We start from the raw sequence: 24,770 nt of genomic DNA on the forward strand, positions 1-24,770 counted from the left end.
ATAGGCATGGTCAAATTTTACTTTCGAGGCTAAAGTCTCTAGCGACCCAGCCTCGCGTTGTAAATGAAAATATCAAAACTAAGGGTGGAGGATATGAAGCTTTTGAAACAACTGAGGTGATGAAAATGGAAATTGCAAATATTAAGTACACTGTTTTTGGATGAAATATGTGTGTCAATTTCATGGTATTATGGTTATTGTTTATATGGTAGATTATTGGCACTTAGATTGTGGAATAATTGAGCAATATATATTTCTCTGGGCACACAATTTTGTGTTTCTTGTCTGGAAGTCTCTTTACTTGTAGTCCTCTCACAGGTACTTTTTTCGTTATTGATAATTGATGTTTTTGAATTTATGCATATTTTTTAATCGTTCAAAATGTTCTTAGCATCATATTCTTGAGCACCTTCAACAAAGCTTAATATTTGGACTTCATATTTAAATATTCGAAGTGCCTAGGAATTAGTAAAATACCCCCGTAGATTCCTTGCAATATCCAAATGATTATAACAACTAAGGTGCAAAACTTGCATTATAGATCAAAACAAGATTTCCCTTTTTCTTAGCTGGCTGTTACCCTCTTGCCCTTTTTGTTCTGTTCATCTCAACAGCTTTGCCAATCACTAGAAACCGAAGAACATTGGAAATCTACTGGTTTGGGTTTTGTGGGATTAGATGAAACAAGATCGATAATCGAAGAAATATCCACTCCTCCACTAACACTCACCGATCATGACACTGAGCAAATGATGAACCTTAAATCACTGTCGAATTATATAGCTTAAAGAAAAATTTTCCTAAGAATTTATGTGATCCTGCAAACATTGACAGCGATAAGGTAATCTCCGGAGCAGATTAGTGGGTGGGGCAAGCAAAACTTGAGAAAATTATGTGTACTGTGTTCAAAATTGTCCGGAGAAGACTAGTGGGTGGGCCAAGCAAAAGCTTGGAAAATTGTGTAGCGTTTGTTCAAAAATTGTAGTTCCCTCGTTGAAATTTCATCGAGCCACTTTCCATTCTCGGAAATTCATGGATTACATTCACATTCTAGGAACACTTCCAGCATAAATGGGACCAAAGTCGCCCTGCTATAGCGCTATCACCATTTACCTACGAGCTTTAGATATTATCATGTTCAGAAAAGTTAATTAAATGTACATGTGAATTCTTCCGGATTTTTCACTGTAGAGTCAGTCCTTCGATGGGCAAATACATGATCAAATTTGAATATCACAAAATAGTAACCAAATACAATTAGTATTGGTAAGTTTGAGCGAGTATAACACAGAACATCGGCAACACAAATTTTGTTTTTTTACATTTATACTTGATTCAAATATAATATTTGTATTTAATATAGAATTTATTTGCATAACGTAAAACTGAAACTCGAAGCTCATAATTTTTATTCCTAGTGTTTACCAGATAAAACCCTTTTGACGTGCAAAGAGCCTTGTTTTACCAGAGCCCGTGCTGATAACGACCTTCGGGGGAAAAGTTCATTCATTACCTCCCCCTTTCTAATTCAAATCGAATGGTAGATTCATACCCCAATTATGATTTCGCTGCGTCTTTAAAAAACTAAGCCACAGTTCGTACAGAAATTTCCCATAACTTTCTGTTGAATGAAATTATTTATGAAATATAATATCATCGAAAAACATGGTGCTGCATCGAACATATCAAGTCAGACACATGTTGCTAGTTGTCGGAATAAATTTTTAAAAATACAAGCATGGAAAGTAACATACAATGCAGCCCGTGAAAAGTCTGATTTTAGCTCTTTTTAGTGAAATCAGTAGTAGTATCTGCCTCTAAAAGTAATCTGCAGAAATGACAAGGATAAGCCAAGAATGTTACGCTGCAACAAGATCTGGTGTTTCTGCCTCCACAGATAACAAAGCAGTGTGTACTTTATCTACCCAGTTGTCGAGCCTATTGCGCAAGGACTTGATCTGAGGAATTCCAAGAACTCTAGGTTGCACCCATGATACATAAACAGTTCCCTCAACTTGGTCAATTATCCCCTCTATCAGATGCACCTGCAGCAACAATTAGGCAGCAGTCACCATCTAACTAGGCCAAACACATAACTTGAAGTCTAAAACGTGTCTGGAACAGCTAATGCTACTTTTCAGTTTAAACCAAGTATCACGTGTTTAAGATGATGCCATAAACCCAGAAAGTTGTAATACTGAATTCAAAATCCCACTTCAGAAAAAATTGGATGAAGAAGATATCAAATTCTAGCGTACTTACTGAAAGGCTTTTCATGAGAAGATACTCAACATCTTCTACTGTAAGCCTTGTCCGGTCAGCAATGACACTTAATGGGATAGTTCTATCATCTGATGAACGGCTGCAGGTAACAGATGTTTAACGAGCTCAATAAAAATAGAATAGCATGTAACTCATTAACATCAGCAATTATGTAAATCACCTGAAAATAATCTCCATCAAGCAGAGAATGTTGATCTTTTCCAGAAGCTTTTTCTCATTCTGGACCAAAGCAGGTTGGGTACGCAGAGCAGCTCCATGAACATTACATAGTTCTTGATAACGAATTAAATCACCAGAATTGAATGCTTCGATTATATAGTATAACCACTCAACTTTAGTCCCCAAAAGACTTTTTATCTGCAGAAATGCCAGACATAACAAATAGTCCAAAAATCATTTAAAAGATAGCACGATAATAAGCAAATTTTTAGAGCTATGCAACCCCATCAATTGATTTGAAGCACAGTGTCTTTTTTACACACAAAAGTGAGAGGTAGACCATAAAGTTCATATAAAGGTACCATGTAGGGTATGGGTATGTGATCAGTGAGAATTGAGAAACCACTGGAAGGCTTCCCTTGAATATCATTTCCGAAAGATGGAACTTTTACACAATACTTACAATTGGATGTGCAAGAAGTTCACCGAAATTGTAGATGTTTTCCCCCAACAATGCTGACAAAGACAAATCAAAAGCCAAATCCTTGGAAACAAGCAACGGTATAGTTAGCTAAATAGACAGCATTAGCAAATCTCCCTCACTTAGAAATCATACTACAAAAGAACAAAGGAAAACGTTTATGGAATGAAGCATTTTTATTCAATAGTAGCTTCATCAACTCATGCATGAAACAATGAAAAGAACCTTGCACTGCATTCTGCATTATCACAGCCAAAAAACAAGACACGTTAAACTTGAAAATAAACATAAATGACCATGTCCATAAGCATATCAGCAAGCATAGATTTCACCCCGACCACCAAGGTATACAAAACTTCTTCATGGTTCAAAATTGCATGTGGCGTAAGGTTTTCCGTACTACTCAGTATTGAGTTTTTAATCAGTAAATTTCATAATATTATTTTCTAGCCCAGTAATTAAAACTGGCAAAAGCCTCGTCAAGTGGATTGTGTAATATACCAATTCAGATTGATCAACCGAATCACCACAAAATATAAGAACAAGGCAAAAAGAAAAAAATATGATTACTGACTTTGTGGAATTATTTAATATTGTTGATTCTGTCGCTATTTGAAAGAAACTAGATACTTTTCTCTCACTTTAAAAACATATTCAACTATTTTATACATTATCTCAGTAAAATATCATAGGTTCCCATTATTAGTTTAATTCCATGACAGCCATGCATAACCTTGGTATCACCAAAGCTGCCTCTTATATAATGAAACACAAAAGAGCACAAACAGCCTACCAGCTTGAATGATTCTGATAGAGAATCCACAGCAGTGTAAGCTAGAAAAAGGAGAGCACTTTTATAAAATTCTGCAAACTCTTGACGAGATTTAAGGTATTGCGATGAAACCCAATAGAAGCTGGCATACACAGACGGATCAATGTCAGTCATGCTATCAAGTGTGCATTTCCCCTCATCTAAAAGTTTCTTGCATTCTTTTTGATCTCCCTGTTCAAGCTTTAATGTACCGATTTGAACTTTGATATAAAGTATCGGTTCCTCTATGCGCATTTCTTTTGTATCACGTAGCTTTGCAATCACTCCTTCAAGATACTCTATAGCGGCCTCTTTCTCCAAGTATTGTCGAGAAACTATAACAGCAAAATGAGCAAGCTTGAGAAGATTGATCTTTGTCTCAAAGTCAGTTATGAAATTGTGGTAAAGCTGAATTAGAGCATCCCCAGCCTGAATTAGAGAGATGGAAGAAATTTAATGTCATCGTCTAAGATAATCTAAAGAAGCACGACAATGCAAAGAGGTAAATAACTGATGTGGGAAGATAGATTACTCATAACATATTGCACAAAACAGGAAGAACAATCGATAATGTACCTAGCAGAGGATCAAGCTACTGCCAATTGTTCATAAAAAAAATATATTATGCCACCAAGGCCAACCAAAAAAAATAGCGAAATTGGCTATGAGAAAAAAGAAAAAAGGAAAAAGAAAAGCAAATTACATCATGATATGTTATGTAAAGGAACCAGCTGGGTTTAGGGAAATCTCTTCACAGTTCAAACACTTGATGCATCTAAATCAATTGTATTGACCACATAACAAAGAAACAAAACTAATTACACAAAAATATTTACAAGTTCACAATTAAACATCGCCAATTCGCTATTCGTCAATATATAAATGTCTTTTGATCGAAAATGAATTCAAAACAATATATTCGTTTCTTGCACTCGGCTCTCACTTTTCAAAGACAAAATAGAAAACCAAAGTGTCTAATCATACAATGCAAAGCATCACACAATCGTAGGCCTCTAAATTCAGAGTGACCGATACCCAATAGAGGAACTCCTGATAGCGTATGTTTTTCTCAGTTCCTCAACAAACTTAATGAACTCTCCCACGATCGATACTCAAAATAAACTCCATTGCATCACTATGAATTCTCACAAATCTCTAAAACCCACCCCTAAAAGAATAAAGCACTAAAATCCCCGAACCCCGAAACACCATTCCAGTACCCAAAAGAAACGTACAAAACAATTGCAAACAAAAGTAAAACTGGCAAATTACATAACTACAGTAGCAAAATGAATAATAAATCACCGGAAAAATACCGGCAATCAATTGTAGGGTTTAGTACCTGAAATACGGCGAGTGCGACGAACTGTTCGAGCTTAAGAGTGAGCTCATGCCAGAGCTTGCGTTGGTACAGATCTGAAAGCGAGCTGTACCACTCTGACAGCTCAGGGTGCTCATTTCTCTGTGTCTCCAAATACTGCAAAGCCGCCATAGATCTTCGCCTCTTTGTCTTCGCTGATTCGCCCTTCAATCAACACCCGCAAAATTTTGTGTTTCGTGTAGAATTTTCTATTCTTTTTTTCGATAATGATATATATTTCAGTCCACTTTCTTTAGTTTTTTGTTTTTTAATATCTTTAGTATTGCATTTTATTTTATTTTTATTTTTTATTTCAATCAACATTCAACACCACATTAACTATAACGTAAAAAATTTATTTAAAAAAAATCAATAACGTTTTACATAAATCTTGTCCAAACATACTTTTTTTTAAAAGTTTTTTAACTTGTAAAACACTAAAAACATTTTTTAAGTTATTGTCCAAACGGAGCTTAATAGATTTTATGTGAGATAGACATACGGTGAAAATAATACTTTTGACATAAAAACTAATATTTTTGACTTAAAAAATAATATTTTTATGTCAAATAAAAAAATATTAAAAAATAATATTTTTAACATAAAACTAATAATTTTGAAAAAAAAATGATATAAAAATTAATAATTAATATTTTTGATTAAAAAAATAAAAATAATTTTTATCTAAAAATTAATATTTTTATATCAAATAAAAATATATTACAAATAAGTTTTGATGCTTTTAGGAAATTTTAAGAGTGGGTCAATGTTGTAGGCTATTTTGCCATAAATTCTTCTCTCTCTTTCACCGTAGGTTATAACATCCTTGCAGGTATATCTATTCCTCTGATTTTCCGTCGTTAAATGTGTGTATTTCCGTTACTGTGGCTGTGATATGATTTTTATCATCGCGGGTTCTGTGTCGATGTTAGAAGATCTGGCGTAGGTTTCTGTTTGATGTTTAGGTGTGAGCTATTGGTGTTTGATTGCAATTGGCGGGATCCTTTTAGAATTTGGTGTGATATATTGTTTGAATTTGGATGTTTGGTTGTCTTCTTCTTGGGTTATACGTTTCTCACAGGAGTTCTTTCCTCTTGTTGGTCTCTTTGTATGCGTGTATGCATGCGCTATGTGTGCTTTTAATTATGGTGTGATTGGTTAGATTTGGTTTTTGTTATCAAGTTTTTTGTATCGAATTAGTGGGATCTGGTGTGGGTTTTCGTTTTAAATTTAAGAGTAGGATATTTGCGGTAGTTTTTGAGCGTGGGTTTGAATTTTGGTTTTATAGGGTATGCTCTTTGCTTTTTCATTGCAATTATTTCCATCTAGTATCATTTCAATTTTGACATTTTTTGGATTCGGATATTTTTTGTTTCTCATCTTTCTCTGCATATGTATGTATGAATGTATCTGCTAATGTTTGTTCGTATGCTATGATGTAATTATTTCTGATTTCAATTGTTGCTGTTTCTGGGTTGATGTTGATCTCTATATGTTCTGTCATTGGTCAGTTTTGAATCTTCACTCGTATTTATCTCATTGAAGTTTGGGTTATGCGCGAGTCTAGTAGGTTTTGCGATGTTTTAGTATATGCTCTAGTTGAATATGATTGGCTTTTCAAATTGAGACTGCCTATTGATTTCTGTATATGTTATATGAAATACATGGGAACCGGTTAAAATTTGCTAAGTTGAGGACTCTGAACTTGGGCTACATTTATTTGTCGTATACTATTCTATTCTTTCTAAATGTTTTCAGTCTTACATTTAATAAACCTATTGTGATGCTTGCAACTGAATTATATTTTTCTTCAATGCTTATTTTTGTTTAAGAATTATTTGGACTCCACACCAAAGATTACTTCAATTTTTTTCATTTACATTCAATGTAAATAATTTCTTCGGATTTCTTTTAAGTTTGCTTCTAGAATCAGGATCTTTATGTTCTACTTCCAGGTGGTGATCTTATTATTATCTGGAAATGAGCAGTAGATAAATAATTTGTCGATCTTTTTATTGAAAAATGCCATGTTGTTGTATGTGTACTTTATCCCCATGCACACTGTATGCCTGAATCTATTTTAACTGCATATAAGTTTCCAAGTAGCTAACTTAGTTTGTTTCTTTATGCTTTCAGGTTGTGCTAGATTTTAATTTGAACCAATTAAAATTATCTAGGACATGGAGCACGTTAGCCTCTGGTCAAATTGCTACCAGCACCGAGTTTTGTCATTCCAGGAAATTTTTGAATGGCGGGTTTTTGTCCTCAGAGCATTGCTTCTCATTTCGTTCTTTAATTGCACTTAGTGGACATCTTTTCTTAAATGAGCAGCACAGGAAACCGAACATGCATTTCTTCTAAAATAAAATAAATGTCAGAACATCAGAGCAGTTCTACGAGGTGTTGCTTGCACTGTTTGTGTTCTGGACACTATTTATACTGTTGATTCCCATTCTTTTGTCATTCTTCTTGAACAATCCTATAGCTGTTAGAGCAACATGCATCTGAGATCCTTTAATCACCAGTTTCTGAGGTATTTCCTAGTCATTTTAGCATATAGGATGATGATCATGTACTCGAGATTAATTTTTATCTTTGTTTATACCAGGGTCGAATTCTGCAAGGGTTTGGAAAGGCAGATTTTTGTGTGATTAAGCATTATCTGTCTTGTTGCTCTGTAATTGTGCCAAGTATTATTCTATCAGAACTCTGATTTTCTCTCTCTCAAAGATGACCTGTTGAATGGGGCAAGGTTTTGTTGGCCAAATGTTTGCACCAAGTTCAATATTTTTACATCGGCTACTGTGGTAGACTTTTGTGTCTCGAGACAATGACTACATTTATTGGGTAGGACCTGATGCAAGCATTTAGTTTTAACTAGTATCAAGATGGTATGCAGTTCCTTATATTCACTGCCTTTCCGGTCTCATCTACTCATTCAAATCTTTGATATGGTACATTTCCTGAATAAGGCTATGAAGCCTGTCCATCGTACTCCTTTTGGTCTACTCACAGTGGAGTGCAGCTAAAAAGTTGATGACGGAGATTGCTGAATCAGCCAGGCCTTTCTAGTTGTTGTGTTAAGTAATCTAGTGAATCTATAAGATTTAATGATTTTTGTTGTCTACTCATTGTTCTCCAAGTAACAGTGCCACAAGAAGCCGAACTACAAAAATGGAAAGGTGCTGCGTGCTGTAAACCTGAATCTTTTTTTTTCCATGTATTATTACTTTGTTTATTATTGTTTTCAGCTGTAAATATTTTCCCATGCAGATACAAGATCATTAGGGAAGTTGGTAGTGGTACATTTGGAACTGTATGGCGAGCTTTAAGCAAGCAGTCTGGTGAAGTGGTAGGTTTATGTTAGTTTTGACCTTTGATGTTGGGCGCATTCTGATTTGAATTTATTCCTGCACTCAAAGTTGAATGTATGAGATTTTTAAAATAAAATTTTTCCAACTAATTCATGCATAGGTCGCAATTAAAAAAATGAAGAAGAAATATTACTCATGGGAAGAATGTATAAGCCTGAGAGAAGTCAAGGTGACAAGAGTTTTGCATTTTTGGTTGGTTTTCTTAAGCTCACCTTTTATGTCTGAGATAAATGACAAGTTTCTTTTTTGTCAGTCACTGAGGAAAATGAGCCACTCAAACATTGTAAAGCTCAAGGAAGTAATTAGGGAAAATGATATCTTGTACTTTGTTTTTGAGTACATGGTACACACTCTCGTTGTTTTTCCTGTCTGTCTTACCAGTCTCGTACTACATATGGATGCTCATAATGTGTTTACCTTTTCAGGAATGCAATTTATACCAGCTTATGAAAGACAGAGAAAAGCTGTTTTCAGAAACCGAGGTGAAAAACTGGTGCTTCCAAGTATTTCAAGGTCTCGCGTATATGCACCAACGAGGATACTTTCATCGAGACCTCAAGCCAGGTTAGGACTCACCTATTGCCTGCAACATGACTGAAACCTACTTGCCTGTGATATCCAGCAATTTATTTGGATAGTTTGGAGATTGGAGCTTATCATGATAATACCTGTGTTTCAACCTTGTGGGCTTGGTCCATGCCTACCGTTTTGATTCTCAGTTCACTTGGTTTTACATTTTTCCAGTTTGATTATGAATTCTTTAATGAATTTATTTACGATAACTCATCAAGTATAAAATTTGGTTCAATTCTACTTGGTTAGTTGTGCGATAAATATTTCTTTTTATGCATTATGCAGAATAGGTATACTTGTTTGTGGATCCTCAAGCCATTTACAAACTGGAATGTGAGTGTTGGAAAAAGTCTATTTGTTATCATCTAGAATGGAATCCAAATGAATTGAATCAAGTCAAATATTACTAATTTTTCATGTTGAGGTTGAGCTCAAAATTCTTTAACCTGCCCATAGTTAGAAATTGAATTATTTTATACTTGCTTGAAGTTTGAATTTGAGCTTGACTCATTTGGTTGCACTTAATTATCGAGCTTTAATCAAACAAAGACTCGAATTCAGGTTTGAGCACATGCATTTGGAGGGTGTTTATAAAATATTGGGACTCATGAGAATGTCAAAACAAATAGTTCAGGCTCAGATTCAGTTTGAACACATAGTCGAACATATTCGAGTTCATGTAGAGTGCAATAATTTTGAATGCTAATTGAATAATATTTTTAGTTAGATTAAAAAGCTTGCGAACCAGCTCACTTTTATATACCCAATCCTGAATTTGCTTGATCAACGTGCTGTGTATTTTTTAGATGTGGTTTTCCTATTATTTTTATTTGCTGTTGTTGGTTAATGCTCATATCAGAGAACTTGCTAGTATCAAAGGATGTCATAAAAATTGCCGATTTTGGTCTTGCTCGTGAGATCAATTCTCAACCTCCGTTCACTGAATATGTCTCGACACGTTGGTGGGTAGCTATTTCTCTTCCTTCCTGTTTATTTCTATTCTAGCATTCGTTTAGGTATCTGTAACTTGTAATATGCAGGTACCGAGCTCCTGAAGTTCTGCTTCAGTCACCAACTTATGGACCTCCGGTTGGTAAGTATATGTGATAAAAAAATTTCCTTGAAGTTTTCCCATGAGATATTAAGATTTTCTCTTCTTTGTTCTAGACATGTGGGCAATGGGTGCTGTAATGGCTGAATTATGCACACTCCGTCCTCTATTTCCAGGCTCAAGGTTTCCTTCTTTAGAGGCCCTCTTATTTATTCTTTTCTAGAATTTGATATGATTAGATGGGTGTATTGTCGCAACTGATGTCTGCCTCTCAGATGTCACTTTTATTGAGTCTTGTTAAATGTCCCACATCGATTGGAATTCTTGAGAATTGTATATATAGACTTGGAAAATTCTCCCTCCTTGAGCTTACTTTTTGGGTAACAAGTCTTGTAGTCTAGGTACAAATTGCTTGTGTTACTAGCTTTTTCATCACCTTGTCAGCTTGTCTTGCCAAGTACTCTTATACTCCTACCTATTTTTAAAAGGGAAAAGCACACCTATTGTGAAATTTGTTTTCAGCCCATACATAAAAATAAAAGCACAAATGGAGAACGGGATATCCTCCTATCAATATTTTGAGATTAGAATGTAGTCTTGCCGCAATTTAATAAAATATTGGACTGAATGATTTTTAGTTTAAACTAGCATTTGGTGCTCTCTTACCGTTGAGAATTTTTATAGTTTTCCTTACTCCCTTTAAAGATTTATTTCTTCCTTTCTTTTCACAGCTTCCGAGTAGTTTCCATCGCCATTGACTTGTATAATTTCCTAAAGTTTCATCTCTTTCAAGCATGTTACCTGTTTCTCATATGACAAGTCTGACCTGCTTTAACGTTCTCTTATTTTATGGTGCAGTGAGGCAGATGAAATTTACAAAATATGCTCTGTGATAGGCAGCCCAACCATTAATGAATGGTCTGAGGGGATTGAACTTGCTAATGCCATAAGTTACCAGTTCCCACTAGTGAGTGTTACATTTTTCACCGGATGCAGATAACTGTAGTGTCAGAAGCATTAATTTGTTCTCCATCAAGGACATTATTTTCTGTCTACATTGGTTTAAGATATTTCAGACAATATTTTTTATTTTTAAATCTAATTTTCTACCATGAGGATAAAATTAAAAATATCGAAAAAATAAGTAAAGCCTTACCTCATAACACTTCATTTATATGGCAAATTAAACAAACTGCTTCTAGAGAAATTGCGCTTGTGAACATTTGATTTGTGTGCTTTACTATTTTAAAAACTTTTTGTTAAAAACTGAAGATATTGTGACTATGTTGGAAGATTGTATAAATAATATCTTGTAAATCTGTAATTGATATTATGCATCTTAGATTGATATATGTGTATATTTGGTTTCCTTAAGTCAAGGGATTGCTATGATTAAGATTTAGGGTTTCCATTTTTAATAGTTTAGTATGTTATATAAATACCACGTAGCTATTGGAAAATAATATAATGAAGTTATTCTCTGATTTTTTACATGATATCAGAGCCGGTTTTTTTCCTTTCTAAATTCACGTTTTTTTCCCTACCCAACAACTCCATCGTTCTCTTCATTCCTTAGTCATGTTTGATTCTGAAGCTTTAAGAAAAACTGTGGTTACTGAAGCAATCTGCCAGATCGAAGATGTAAATCTCGATCCAACGATTGGCGACTTATCAAATATCGGACGAACTATTGATTGGATGGAAAGAATTACTTGAAATGGTCCTAATTTATGCAGACTTATTTGAAGGGAAATTGAGAATTAGTCACCTTCTTGGAACTGGACCCAAACCAGGAGAAGAAGGCTTCGATGCATGGGACGAAGCTGATTCTATGGTCATGTCGTGGCTGTGGAGGTCGATGGATCCAAGGATTAGTGACACTGTCATGTTTTTGACATCTGCAAAGACCATTTGGAGTCAATCAAAAGAACTTATTCGAAGGCTCGTGATATTACCCATGTCTATGAAATCGAAATAAAGGTGCGATCGGTATGCCAATGAACTTCAAAATCTTTGGCAGGAAATTGATCACTATCGGATCATTGTGATGAACTGTCCAGAAGATGCATCAACTCTAAAACAATTATTTGAGAAGGACATAGTTTATGATTTCTTAGCTGGATTGAACCCAAAATTCGATCGAGTAAGGGTCCAAATTCTAGGAAAAGATGAGATACCATCTTTGGAAGAAACAATATCTTTGATTCAGGCGGAAGAAATTCGTAGAAGTATGATGCTTGAGCCTCAAAATTCAGAGGGGTTGGTGATGGTCACGAAGGAGAAGTGTGATGCTTGAGCCTCAAAATTCAGAGGGGTTGGTGATGGTCACGAAGGTTCTAGAACTTCTGATTAAGGAGTATGGAAGGGCATAAATATCAAAATGAAGGCCGAAAGAGTAAGAAAGATTTGTGGTGCACTTATTGTAGAAAGACTGGACACATTAAGGACAAGTGTTGGAAATTACATGACAAAAACAAGGACTGGAATCAACGTTGGGGACATACCAGAAACATAAACCAAGCCAATTTTACTGTTAACCAGCCAAGCCAAGAAGGTGACCCAAAACTAAATGAACTCAGCAAGGAAGAGGTTGAGAGACTTCGAAAACTCCTTGGGAATGAAGAGAAAAACAACGGTACTTGTTCTTTAGCCCATTCAGGTAAGTCTCTTATCTCAAGACAGAAGTATGTGACGGATCTACTGATTGAAACTGGAATGTTAGCTTGCAAACCAGCCCTTACACCAATTTATGCTACCCATAAACTTGGTGATGACAATGATGGACCCGTGGTCGACAAAGAGATGTATCAAAGTCTGGTTGGTAAGCTTATCTGTCTTGCTCATTCCAGACCGGATTATAAGTCAATTTGTGCATGATCCCAGTGAAGTATACCGACATGCAGTCTAGAGGGTACTGCATTACCTAAAAGCGAACACAGGCAAATGCATTTTATTCAAGAAAAACACTGGATTAAGCCTCGAGGCATATATTGACGCTGATTATGTAGGTTCTCTTGTTGATAGAGGCCAACTTCAGGACATTGTACTTCTCTAGGAAGCAATCTAGTGACGTGGAGAATCAAGAAGCATGATGTTGTGACTCGATCGAGTTCTGAGGCCAAGTTTAGAGCATTACATTGGGAAAATGTGAACTTTTATGGATCAAGATAATTTTGGACTTGAAAATTTAATGGGAAAGGCTGATAATATTGTTTTGTGACAACAAATCTGTTATAAATATTGCTCATAATCCGGTTCAACATGGCATAACAAAGTTCATTGAAGTGGATAGACACTTCATAAAGGAGAAGCTAGATAGTGGATTGATTTGTACTCCATTTGTTCCTTCAAATGGCCAAATTGCCGATGTGCTTACAAAAGGACTTCAGAGTACAGTATTGCAAATGATTGTTTCCAAGATGGGAACGGAAGATGTCTTCTTCCTAGTTTGAGGGGGACTGTTAAAAACTGAAGATATTGTGTTTGTGTTGGAAGATTGTATAAATAATATCTTGTAAAATTTTAATTGATAGTATGTGTCTTAGATTGATTTAGGTGCATATTTGGTTTTCTTAAGTCAGGGGATTAATACGATTAAGAAGGGTTTCCATTTTTAATAGTTTAGTATGTTGTATAAATACCACGTAGCTATTGGAAAATAATACAATGAAATTATTCTATGATTTTTGACACTTTTCTACCAGAATATTTATGTTCAAACATTTTTCATTTCATGTTTTGCTATTTTATTTGTTGGGACAATAGTTTGTTGATTAGTCCCGAAGACTACTTCAGTACACTAATATAGTTACATGGCAGGTTGCTGGGGTCCATCTCGCTGCGTTGATACCAGGTGTTGGCGAGGATGTTATCAATCTTATCACGGTAAGAAATTATGTTATCTTCATTTCCTCCATCCATCCCTCCCTGATATTTTCGTGAACTTCACATACCCGAATTGTTCTAATGATGAACGCTTATTTGTGAAACCTGTTTTTTCTTGGAATAAATTTTTTTCTGCCGTTAAACTTTTGAATTATGTCTCGTGTTTTTGCCAACTGTAGTCACTTTGTTCATGGGATCCTTGCAAGAGGCCAACCGCCTTGGAGGCTCTTCAACACCCCTTCTTTCAGGTATCAAACTCTAATAATTTTAAGTTTTTTTAAATTTGGCTATCTGATATGATTGGTTGTACACACGACATGGTTAAGTGTTCTCAAATGATAAGAATTGTTTTTACAATGTTCAGAGTTGCTTTTGTGTTCCACCGTCATTGCGTGCTAAAGCTACCATTGCAAGAACACCTCCTTCTGGTTAGTCTTTGGTTGCCATACTCTCTTCTATCTTTGATAAATATTAGGGGAATTGGTGTTAAGATTTGAGTTGTTGCAGTGGGAACAGGAGGAGTTTTGGAGCAAAAATGTGGAAGGAGACATGCAGCTACTTTATCAAGCCCAAAGCCCAGCAACAGTTTTTACACTGCCAAATCCCAGGCATCTTTGGGTGCAGGTATTATGTTTTTAATAAAATTGTAATTATTGTTGATTTGAATCAAGAGTTGTGCAGGTTGTGCTCTTATGTAGAACGTAAATGAGAAAGACAGATGATTAGCATCATATGATTAAGATAAATTTTAAACAATATATTATATTGAGATTGAAAAAGAAATTAAATAAAAAGAGAGATGGGGCTGGGAAGGGCAGGCCTAAATTGCTGTTCATTGAGTTGTGTGAGGGATGGTTTAAAATCTAAGCTGCAAACAACAATTTTTTAAATTCACGACCTTGCCCAAGCCATAACATATGCATCAGGTCATATTTTTTAAGATATATTTTAAGGGAGTCAATCTCCAAATTTTCCGTTGTGGGAAGCATCAGTTAATGGGTTTTGAGTTCTTTTCAGGATGATTAATATATCTATACCTGTGTTGGATAATAATTACTGTTGTGGAAGCTATATATGATACTATTGAGGCAGGGTGGGGGAGTATCCTTTGTGTTTGCTTTTGCCTTCATCTTTCTTAGTACTGGGTTTTACACTGACAAAAATAATTATTTATTGTATGTATGCTCATGTTTTTTGGGTGGCATGATCTGTAAGAATGCATTAGTAACTTCTTCTATTTCTTTACATCAGATGTGCAAAGGAAGTTGGATATGAACACTCAGGTAAGTTGGAATGTGATTTTGCTTGAGCTAATTTGATGAGTGGTACATTGTGTTGTATAATTTGTATGATTTTTTAGATATTTTTTGGTTAATAAATGTTCTGATGTTTGTCCTACCTGTGATACAGGATATGGTTAAAAATGACAAGATTCTGAAGAACTATGTGAAGCAACAGCCAAGGTATCAACCCCCTGGCTTGAATGGCCCATGTAAGTAGTAACATCATTTTCTTCAGTTTGAGGTGAACATTTTGAGCCGTGCTCCATTTCTTCTTGACAATATTTTATATTGAAATTTTTGGCCTCCACATAGCGGCTTTTCTTTGCTATGGAACGTTCCATCAGGGTCGATTAAATAAATATTTTCCACATGGGAACCGCCTAGTCTGGTTAATAATCATATCATATATTTGGACGATATAGATACTGTGCTAATTGAAGCTGGAATTTTTTATTGAGATTCTTGTCTTTGCTAATGAAAAAATAAATCTTGCATAAGAATATCCATTTAACTTCGGCTGGGATTCTTTCTATTTGTGTAAATGCAGCTGGTAACAGGGGAAAGACTCGTGCAATTTCTGATACTACTGAGAAGTTGGCAAACATGGGCGTGGGCTCTGGTAGATCACTTGTGAAGCCATATGTGCCTCCACCTATGAAGGCTGGAGGTTGGCATGGGCCATCAGAATTATTGCTTGGACCAACTCAGGTGCTTCCAAGACGACCTTACAATAGGAAAATGGCGGGTTGAATAAAACTGTGATGCTATCGCGCTGATTGCCCATTCGTGTTGATGCTATCCCGTGTTTCTGACCTAGAACCATGTGTACCCTTTAAAGTTGATTCGGTACTCGTTATCATTTTTGTTCTGTTAGGTTGTGGGTTTGATGTTATGTTTTGATACGACATTTGTGGAAATGTTTGGTTGGTAATAAAAAGTTTGGGTGTTGCTTAGAATCTTCTAGGACATTTGACTCCTCGTGTAATTTGGGTTTGTCTTGGTCAATTCTCTGTTTTGTTATTCCCCAAGTCGAAGCATTTTAATCTAAACATGATGAACGAATTTGATCCAAACAGGGACAGGTTAATTTGTGAGTCGTTTATTATTACTAGCATAATACAAGTTTGTTGACGTGAATAATGAACTATGAATAACGAACGCGGGTGTACTATGCATCATCGTAATTTTTGCAGATGTATATTCACCCAGACATAAGAATATTCATTACCTCTAATAATAATATTCAAATTAAGTTTATTAATAGATGGAATTTTATAGTAAAGATCAACTTATAATAATTACAATTTCGAATTATAATTATTTAAAATCTGACATAAAAAATAATTAGTGGAAAAAGTTTTTGGTCTTCCAATGGAAAAACCATGCATGTTGATGAAGACATGTAAGTGAACTATTTTGCACCGGAGATTACAACGTGTTAGGATCGATCGAGTGTTTAGAGGGAATAAATAAACATTATCAAATTTCCGGCTTGATTGACTTGGGTTAACAAAATGTGATTGATTTATCTCAAACTCGGTAAAGATAAAAGTTAGTAAGGTAAAATATACGTGCGAAAATACACTTGTGATCAAAGTTGAACCAAATAGATATTAATAAAAGAATCAACAGAGTATGGAAAACAGAAAGAAGTTTCACACAACAAATTGTTTATGGAAGTTCGAATGTTGCTTTCCTCCTTTTGTTTCGAGAAAGATTTCCACTTTTTTGCCAACCGAAACTTATTGTCTATAATTACAATCAATTTGTGCAGGACTCATTCTCACAATTACAAAAAAAAAAATTATAATAAATTCTAACGTACATGAATGATCCTCAAATGATCAAATATATCAGATAAACATTGTGCTTTGTAGAATTCAGCTTCAATACACCAATCTCCCTTTTTCTCTGGATTGAGCTACTTACGAAAAAGTTCTATTTCATTGTCTTACTCTGCTCCTTTCTTCCCCAACAACAGTTTCGACGGACTCTTCCTTCGACAACCGGTAAAACATTTTCCCAAACAAAAATTGAGCCAAGGAAATGACACTCCAACTTGGATTGCTGAAAATTGGCAGAGTATATTTATAAAATCTTGCAGTGAATTTTCCAGACTTTTTTAATTTTAAATGTCTATTTTATTTATAAAAGAGTGTCAAATGTTCAAATTTGACTGACTCTTTTTAGGTTTAAGAATTTATACTTAAACGTAAAAATAAAAATATACACAAGTTTACTATAATTCATCCTTTTTATCACTCAGTTTTTCATGATTTTATAATCCATAATCATCAAGATTTATTATCCATAATAGCTAATATTGCATTCTAGTGCAAATCCAAGGAAAATACAATTCCAGGTTTGCACAAACTCTCTTGATTAGAACTCCCTTGGAAAATCAAAGGCGGGACAAAAATCTGAAAAACAAAACAACTAAAACATAATTCATCTAGAATTTGATCGAATAACCTAAACAAATCGAATATAAAGTAAATTTCTCGCTTATAACATAAACAACATACGAAATCTATCACTACTACATGTTAGAAATTTTCGGGATAGAAAGAAAAGAGACCAAATCCAACATAAAATGCAATGTAATTCGAAATCATCGTTTGCAAATCATTGAAGAATAATTTATCACATTTATACATCAAACAAAACCAAATAAATTTTAATTTTAATTCTTAACTTTAGGTTGGACATTGTAGAAAAAATCAGCCTTTTCCAATTTTTTTCTTCAAATATTGTAACAAAACATAGACAGTGCACTGGGCCTCCTGCCATGAATTCTGACATGAAATTTTGAAATATTGAAATTGAAACGAGAACAGATGAGTAGGGGTGTTCATCAATCTCTTCCGTTAGGTTTTCGATTTGTTATTTTGGTTTTTTCGATTTTAAAAATATATAATTCAATATCTAAATTGTTTTTCTTCGTTCAATTTTCCACCAAAGCAGTTTGATTATCTCAGCTTGGTTAATTCGATTTTGACAATTATTTAAACTAATAATAAAAATATATTTTTAAATATAATATATTATTCGATAATCTTTCTTAATAAAATTTTTAAATATAAAGTATAAATAAACAACATTCAACTAAAAATTATTCAAAATGACTCTTCATTATCTAAATATCATAAAATATATAATCTAAATAAAATAATTACTCAAATGAAATTTCGGTCGGTTCGGTTTTGATATATATAATCCAAAACCGAACTATATAAACTTCGATTTTAACATGATTTTTCATTTGATTCAGTGCCTGGGTATTTCGGTTTGGATTTAAGTTTTTTTTAATTTTATCCAAAATTTGAACATCAAAGACACAAAACAGGAAGACGCATAAGAAGTAAGAAAAACAATGGCTTCTTCATCAAAAGCAACTAATATCTATAGATAATAAATAATAAATAATAATAATGATAGTAGCTAATAGAAATTTATTGCAGTCAACAAGCTAGTTTCACAAAATTCTGTATTTTTTATTTTTTGTAATTTCAATATCATCGTATCGGAAAATAACTAAAATTATTGATGAAATAAAAATAGCACATTAAAACTGAAATTTGACAAAATATAATCAAAATTGTAAAGAACAAGCAATTTTCCAAAATACAAGAAATCGTGGATTGTTATTCCGTAACTTTTAAAAATCGTGATTCGCATTTTTACAAATATTGATTAATTCGTATATTAAGGAAATTGTTCTTGTTAGTGTTATGCATCTTCATAGTGTGGTGTATGTGTGGGACGAGATTTAGCATCCACCGTTGGATCATGTGTGTCGACAACTAAAAAGTTCCAGATATTTTCTACTTCATAAGCTTAACAATTGTGGTATTCCATGGCTAGTCATCACTGAATTTGTTCCTTCCAAAAAGATTGTAAAACACCATGAAATCTAATGCCTGCCTTCTGTCATTGGCACCATTAAACCAGAAAGAAAAAAGAAGGAAAAAATGGGCACTGCCTCAACAAAATCTCAAAAAAAAACCGCGGCAAAGACAGATAAAACACCTGAAAAGAAGCAACTAGCTACAAAGAAAATTCCGCCTAAAGCCTTTTTAAAACAACATTTGTAAGTTGAGTCTTCTAAAGTTAAGATAGTATCTGTTCCATTGTTAAATTTGCCTCTGATTTGACTAGCAAAGATATTGAGCTTGTATCCTGTCGCGGTTACTATCCCACCAAAGCTTCGCGTGCACCTCTCCAAATTTTTCACGGCTACAATAAAACCACTAAAATTCAGACATTTTCAACCTTCAACTCTGAAGTTTCATGAGTTTTAAGACTTATTTACCTGAATCTGACACGTCGAAGTTCTCTGGTTCCATCAACAAGTTGTCTAATAGTAATATACACACCAGGCTCATCTTCTTCAATCCACTCAGATTCTATGTCACTTGCATTGCTAATAGAAACTGAAGCCTCGTCTCTTGAAGAAGTTGTCATTCTTGAAGCTTCCATAGACGTTTCATTTTTCATGCCACTACTCGAGTAAGCACTTGATCCGGGATTGTAATATTGGCTGCTGCCTGGGAGATTATACCTAGGAGTCCACTCTTTGTTTAAGGATGGAGTCATTCGAGGGCTTTCTAAGGCAGTTCCGAGCCTAGAATACGTCGAGTCTCTCTGCAATAAAAGCAAGTGAAGAGTTGAAATATTAATTTACAATATCATGATAAGAGTAAAGAGCAAAAATTCAAGAAAAGGTGACGTGAGTTTACTCCATCCTCGGATCTCCCTGGAGTGCTGAGACCTTGCTGATTGAATTTCTGGACATTGTATAACTCCATTATCCTGTCGTAGTTTTCGCCCCACCATCTCTGAGCTTGCCATTTGTTAAACATCTCCCGGCTAATACATGTTAAGCAGGCGCGATCTTGTATTATTATAAAGTCAAATCAAATTTCACTAAACAAAAATAAAATCAACTTCCCATTTGACACTATGTTGTCCACTTTAAATTTATAAAGCGAGAATCAATTTGGAATGTTACATCCGTAGTGGCATATCTAATATCAAAAGGTATAACTATATATGTTGTTTCCAAAACTTGACATGATCATACAATCTTTTAAATATATACGTACTTGAAACGGATTCGTTTAAGATCATTCCCTCCTCGAGGGAGTGACACAAAAGTGATTTGAACACCAGGCTCCACCTGTGCCATCCATTCTTTCGGTTCATTATCATTTTCGGTCGTCATTTCTCCATCATGAGCTGAGAAAGATTCTAGTCCACCTGCTGTCCTGTCGCCACCAAATACCGTGAATGTTGAATCAGGTCGCTTAGCTCGATGTCCTGATTTTGTAAAATCCCAAGCTGGAGTCGAGCTTGAGCTTCCCGGTTGGGCATATGAATATGGAACTCCCTCGGAAATTGTATTGAAATCGGGATAAGATCTTGGCCCTCTCTTGAAATTATCATCTGTTTGCCCTGGCTTACCTTTCGAAGATGATCCAGAGACTTTTAATGCCATATCCTTGATCTGATCGTGAAAAAAATTCCTTAGCTTTAGTAGTCCACTCAATGAATAAGAAAACAAAGAGACATGCAGATTGATTCCCTCGATCACCACAGAGTAACGGACTAGTCATGTGTAATAATTCTAGCAAATGCTTTCTCCAAGTATGTAGATTATTAAAAAAGGAAGATGTGTCAACCTTTTGGCCTGCTATATTTCTAGTTGAGGTGAAACTTTTGTATACTTTCGAATTCGTTTCTCAACATGGGTTTTGAACCAAAAGTTTCTTGTCAGTACATAAAATCTTGACGATTTAGATTGAAAATTTTATCAGCTGGTTAAAGCTAAGTTCACGATGAAACATGAGTTCTCAGAAGAAAGCCGACCAGGCCAACCTCAGGATACTTGGTACGGAGACAGAAATTGCAACTTTTAATCCATAATACTAAAACCAACCCTTTTGCGTTATATAGTTTAACAACCAAGATGGGTTCCCTTGTGCCGCTGGGCCCCCAAGAAAACTATACAGTATAGCAGCCTGAAATTAAATGAGTAATGGCTTTTACTTCATCAGATTTGACATAGAAATATGCCCAAATAGCAGTTTATATTTAGCTTAACTTAAACAACAAATAGCTAGTCCCCACAAAACACACAGCTTTGCTGCACAAAATACTGACACTTACATTACATGGCTAAAGAGCTACTCTGTGAAGTCCAAAGCAACTGATAGATCTGATAAAATATATCTTTTTTTATTGCGCTAGTACTCCTAACTCCTAAGCGGCTAAGTCTACAAAAACTGTTTCTTCAATCCAAGAGTTGAGAGAATTTTAACGTATTGGAGGGCAGGAATTCAATGTGGGCCACGTCAAGGATGAGTCTTTTCCAAATATTTTCAGGCCCCGTCTTTTCTGACGATCCCCACAAATCTATCAATTATATATATATATATAATTGATTAAATTATTCATAGTTTCTCATAGTATTTGTGAGTAGTTGATTCAAGACCAAAGATCAGTGCCAAATATAATAACTTTTCAGATATGAAGTACAAGATGACACTGTTATGTTACACCACCGACTGTCCTGAAGTTCTAAATCGGTTAACTCGAGATTTTTTTTAACCCAACGTTCTTGAAATCATTATCGTATTGAATACATTCTAGTTCTAGCAAAACGGGAACCCTTTAAGCAAAATTAATCCCAGTTATAAAAAATTAACATTCTTGTTACCCGTGATAAGAAAAGAGATCAAGGATCTTGAACCAGGCTCAATTCATGTGCTTCGTTAAACACGAAGTCTGGTCAATTCGATAAAGTGAAAAGCAAATTTAAAATCCATCGTATTATTACAAGCTAGAATTCCTCGTATCAAAGGAAGATCAAATAATGCATGGAAAGCTGCAAAAGAGAAAACAATTTTGGTGTAGGGCCAAAAAATTATAGGACCAATCAAGATTTTCGGACACATGATCCGAGGAGTGGCGTGACAATGTCCCCTTCAATTAAAGTCATTTTCTTTGCCACTACAGTTGTGGCACGCACACCCCCACATGTTTCTTCAAGCCATTTGCTGTGACTGGAGAAGTCACCTTCAACCAGCGGGGGGAAAATAGAGAGCCAGTTGGGATTATCATCTATCTTTATTTTAAATCTCTCTCTTTGTGTAGATTTCAGAGTTCCTAACTATGCTTTTGTGACTTTATGTTATGCAAGCATAGTAATTCTTTTGTTGTTATTTGTCGCAAAAAAGTTTGGCATCCTTTCAGGTATGGTTTTGGACCATTTACAAACTAACAAGTCGGGTATCATCGAGGTGTCCAAGTTTCAAATAGCATTTGCAGCTCTCATCTATCGAGATCACTCACATTTCTTAATTTTCCAAGGCCTAGCTATAAAACCCAGAAACCTGTACCAGCAGTCCCGCGCAGTACATTCAAGACTCAAATTTTTCTTATCGGACCCCAAGATTGGAGTCGTGACAAAAGAAGTAAACAGATGCCTAATAAATCGTACATAACCAAAAAAAAGCAACCAATTTTGCTAGTATATAACGGGATTATGGGACTAAATTCTTCTCTTTTGGATCGTGATCCATGATTTTCCGGAACTCTCTTCTCACCAATGGAATAGATTGGGAATGAATGGCTATGTTTTATCTATCTATATTTTGGTGGGGGAGTGGGGGGGTTGCAGAAGTAGAAGTGAAGAACCTGTGTAGTTAGACTTTTGACAGCGTCTTTGGTAGAGGGAGTCCCACGCGGGGCATCCTCATCATCATCATCTCTTTGCTTTGAGCAAGTTATACATGTCAGCATTTTAACTTTTCTTCTATTTCCACCTGCAAACCCAATTCATTTACGTAAATTTCAATGAAACAAGTGGATTTCTTCATCAAGATTTGAATGTTTCCCATGATTTACTATACTAATATCACAAAAGTAAAGCCCAGGTTTTTCAAATTCTTTGCTGTTTTTTGGATTTCAACTCAGATCTATATTTACTAATAAGTTTAAATCGTACAATGAAAGGCAAGTAAGATATCATCCTTCCAATATTTTTTTTCTTCCTGTTTCTCTATAATTAGTGTTTTGATATATAAGACATTTTTATTCCAAGATTTTATAGAAAAACATGTCCGAAATTCAGTTAATCTGGCCTCCAACCTAAAACTTGTCATAGAAAGTAATAATAATATAATAAAAAAAACTATTAGGAAGAGAATTTAATAGTAGTTGTATGTTAAACATAAAGGACCAATAATTGAACACAAAGTTCCAAAGTGGCTTCTTGATGTTCCCTCCTTTAATGTACACAAAGAATAATTAAAAGCATATTTTGTGTCCAATTTTCTGACAAATTTTTATTTGATCACACTCAAAAATAATCTCATCCCTTTCACTTTTGTATTGAAGCACACTTGCCCTTTTCTTGAATAATTCCAAGCCAATAATATTTAAAACTATTAAATACGAGGGACCAGATGGTCGCAAAAGCAACTGGGAATCAGATGACATGACTCAATAAATGAATACTGAAATGTTGTAATAGGTTGCAGAATTTGTCCCGTTTTGAAAGTGCTTCCTCAAAACTCTTTCAGACAATGAAATTAAATCAATTTGTTGAGACACAAAAAAAAAATTCAGAAATTTAATTTTCAAGAAATCGAAAGATTTTCACAGATTTTGAACAAAATGAGCATCGACATACCTTATTATTCACTGTTGTGTGATTTCGGTCTTTGTTTCTTCACAATTACCTTGCTAAACACGGTAGCAAATTCGAGTAAAAGACGTCAGAACCGAAACAAGAATTTTGAGCTTTCTGATATCTCATATATACTTTTCGAGAGTCTTACCTTTGGATTAGATAAATCTTTTCACGCTAACTTGGGAAAAAAACAAATCCCTTCAAGAATCAGAGCCATATTCTCGTAGTGCTGCTACAAGCATGCTACCATGGCAGAGGAAGGAGGGGGGAAATGAAGGAGGAGATGGGAAAAAACAGAGTAATCCCACTTCAAAAAAAATCAAATAACAGCTGGGTGTAATAGCTAGCCCGCGAATAATCAGACCGAATCGAATCTCTCGATTGTATTCTCCAGTAGTGTACTTCATGCAGCTACAACGAATCTTCAATGAACAAAAACAATTCTCCGACGACACATGACAGCTCCTCCGTTTCAGAGCTCTATCAACGGCGGAGCTGGCTCGAAAAATGAGAATGTTTTTCCCTGCATAAATAGATACATATATATATATCGCAAATAGACGTGTGGAAATTATTTTGTTTTTTTGGTGTGCAAATGGAAACGGAGAAACGAGGATGGAGACGAGGAGACCGAAGTGCGAGACTGTGATTGGGTATTTATAAAGGGAGTGACGTCGTCAAATCCCGTCGTTATCTAACGGAAATCGGAACACCCCGAACGCTGCATCGGGGGTTGTACCCCGTGCTTCGAAGACTGTACACGGAGACGCAATGATTTGGGTGGGGCCGTCATAAATCGAAATCCTACGGAAACT

The 24,770-nt window shown here is 35.0% G+C and overlaps 3 protein-coding genes and 1 long non-coding RNA gene across 6 annotated transcripts; 1 reads left to right on the forward strand and 3 right to left on the reverse strand.

Annotated features, from left to right (window-relative positions):
- Positions 1-1,607: 1,607 nt before the first annotated feature.
- LOC142555604 (26S proteasome non-ATPase regulatory subunit 13 homolog B-like) lies at positions 1,608-5,318 on the reverse strand. The gene is made up of 6 exons (XM_075666557.1): positions 5,077-5,318; positions 3,717-4,163; positions 2,906-2,986; positions 2,444-2,640; positions 2,263-2,362; positions 1,608-2,045 (listed from the first exon to the last, which is right to left on the reverse strand). The coding sequence occupies exons 1-6, from the start codon at positions 5,224-5,226 to the stop codon at positions 1,860-1,862; spliced, it is 1,161 nt and encodes a 386-aa protein (XP_075522672.1). The 5' UTR covers positions 5,227-5,318; the 3' UTR covers positions 1,608-1,859.
- Positions 5,319-8,023: 2,705 nt separating this feature from the next.
- Positions 8,024-8,452, reverse strand: LOC142555606 (uncharacterized). The gene is made up of 2 exons (XR_012822442.1): positions 8,372-8,452; positions 8,024-8,279 (listed from the first exon to the last, which is right to left on the reverse strand). It is a non-coding gene; the product is annotated as an uncharacterized LOC142555606 (long non-coding RNA).
- On the forward strand, positions 8,086-16,216 carry LOC142555605 (cyclin-dependent kinase F-4-like). The gene is made up of 16 exons (XM_075666558.1): positions 8,086-8,276; positions 8,368-8,446; positions 8,569-8,637; positions 8,722-8,811; positions 8,894-9,032; positions 9,901-10,003; positions 10,082-10,134; positions 10,209-10,275; positions 10,951-11,059; positions 13,912-13,977; positions 14,157-14,225; positions 14,342-14,405; positions 14,485-14,601; positions 15,229-15,260; positions 15,388-15,469; positions 15,808-16,216. Exons 1-16 carry the CDS (start codon positions 8,269-8,271, stop codon positions 16,008-16,010), a joined length of 1,350 nt encoding a protein of 449 aa, XP_075522673.1. The 5' UTR covers positions 8,086-8,268; the 3' UTR covers positions 16,011-16,216.
- A 2,825-nt stretch (positions 16,217-19,041) lies between these two features.
- LOC142555607 (protein Brevis radix-like 1) lies at positions 19,042-24,561 on the reverse strand. 3 transcript variants are annotated; one of them, XM_075666559.1, is made up of 7 exons: positions 24,104-24,561; positions 23,956-24,004; positions 22,959-23,086; positions 20,366-20,766; positions 20,000-20,129; positions 19,573-19,904; positions 19,043-19,496 (listed from the first exon to the last, which is right to left on the reverse strand). In XM_075666559.1, exons 3-7 carry the CDS (start codon positions 23,061-23,063, stop codon positions 19,415-19,417), a joined length of 1,050 nt encoding a protein of 349 aa, XP_075522674.1. In that variant the 5' UTR covers positions 23,064-23,086; positions 23,956-24,004; positions 24,104-24,561; the 3' UTR covers positions 19,043-19,414. The 3 variants fall into 3 exon arrangements, with proteins under 3 accessions (XP_075522676.1, XP_075522674.1, XP_075522675.1); XM_075666560.1 differs by having other exon boundaries at positions 23,956-24,008; XM_075666561.1 differs by lacking the exons at positions 22,959-23,086; positions 23,956-24,004; positions 24,104-24,561 and adding an exon at positions 21,429-22,891 and having other exon boundaries at positions 19,042-19,496.
- Between the last annotated feature and the right edge of the window lie 209 nt (positions 24,562-24,770).

This window comes from Primulina tabacum, chromosome 9 (genome assembly GCF_025594145.1).
Source record: "Primulina tabacum isolate GXHZ01 chromosome 9, ASM2559414v2, whole genome shotgun sequence".
Lineage (NCBI taxonomy): Eukaryota > Viridiplantae > Streptophyta > Magnoliopsida > Lamiales > Gesneriaceae > Primulina > Primulina tabacum.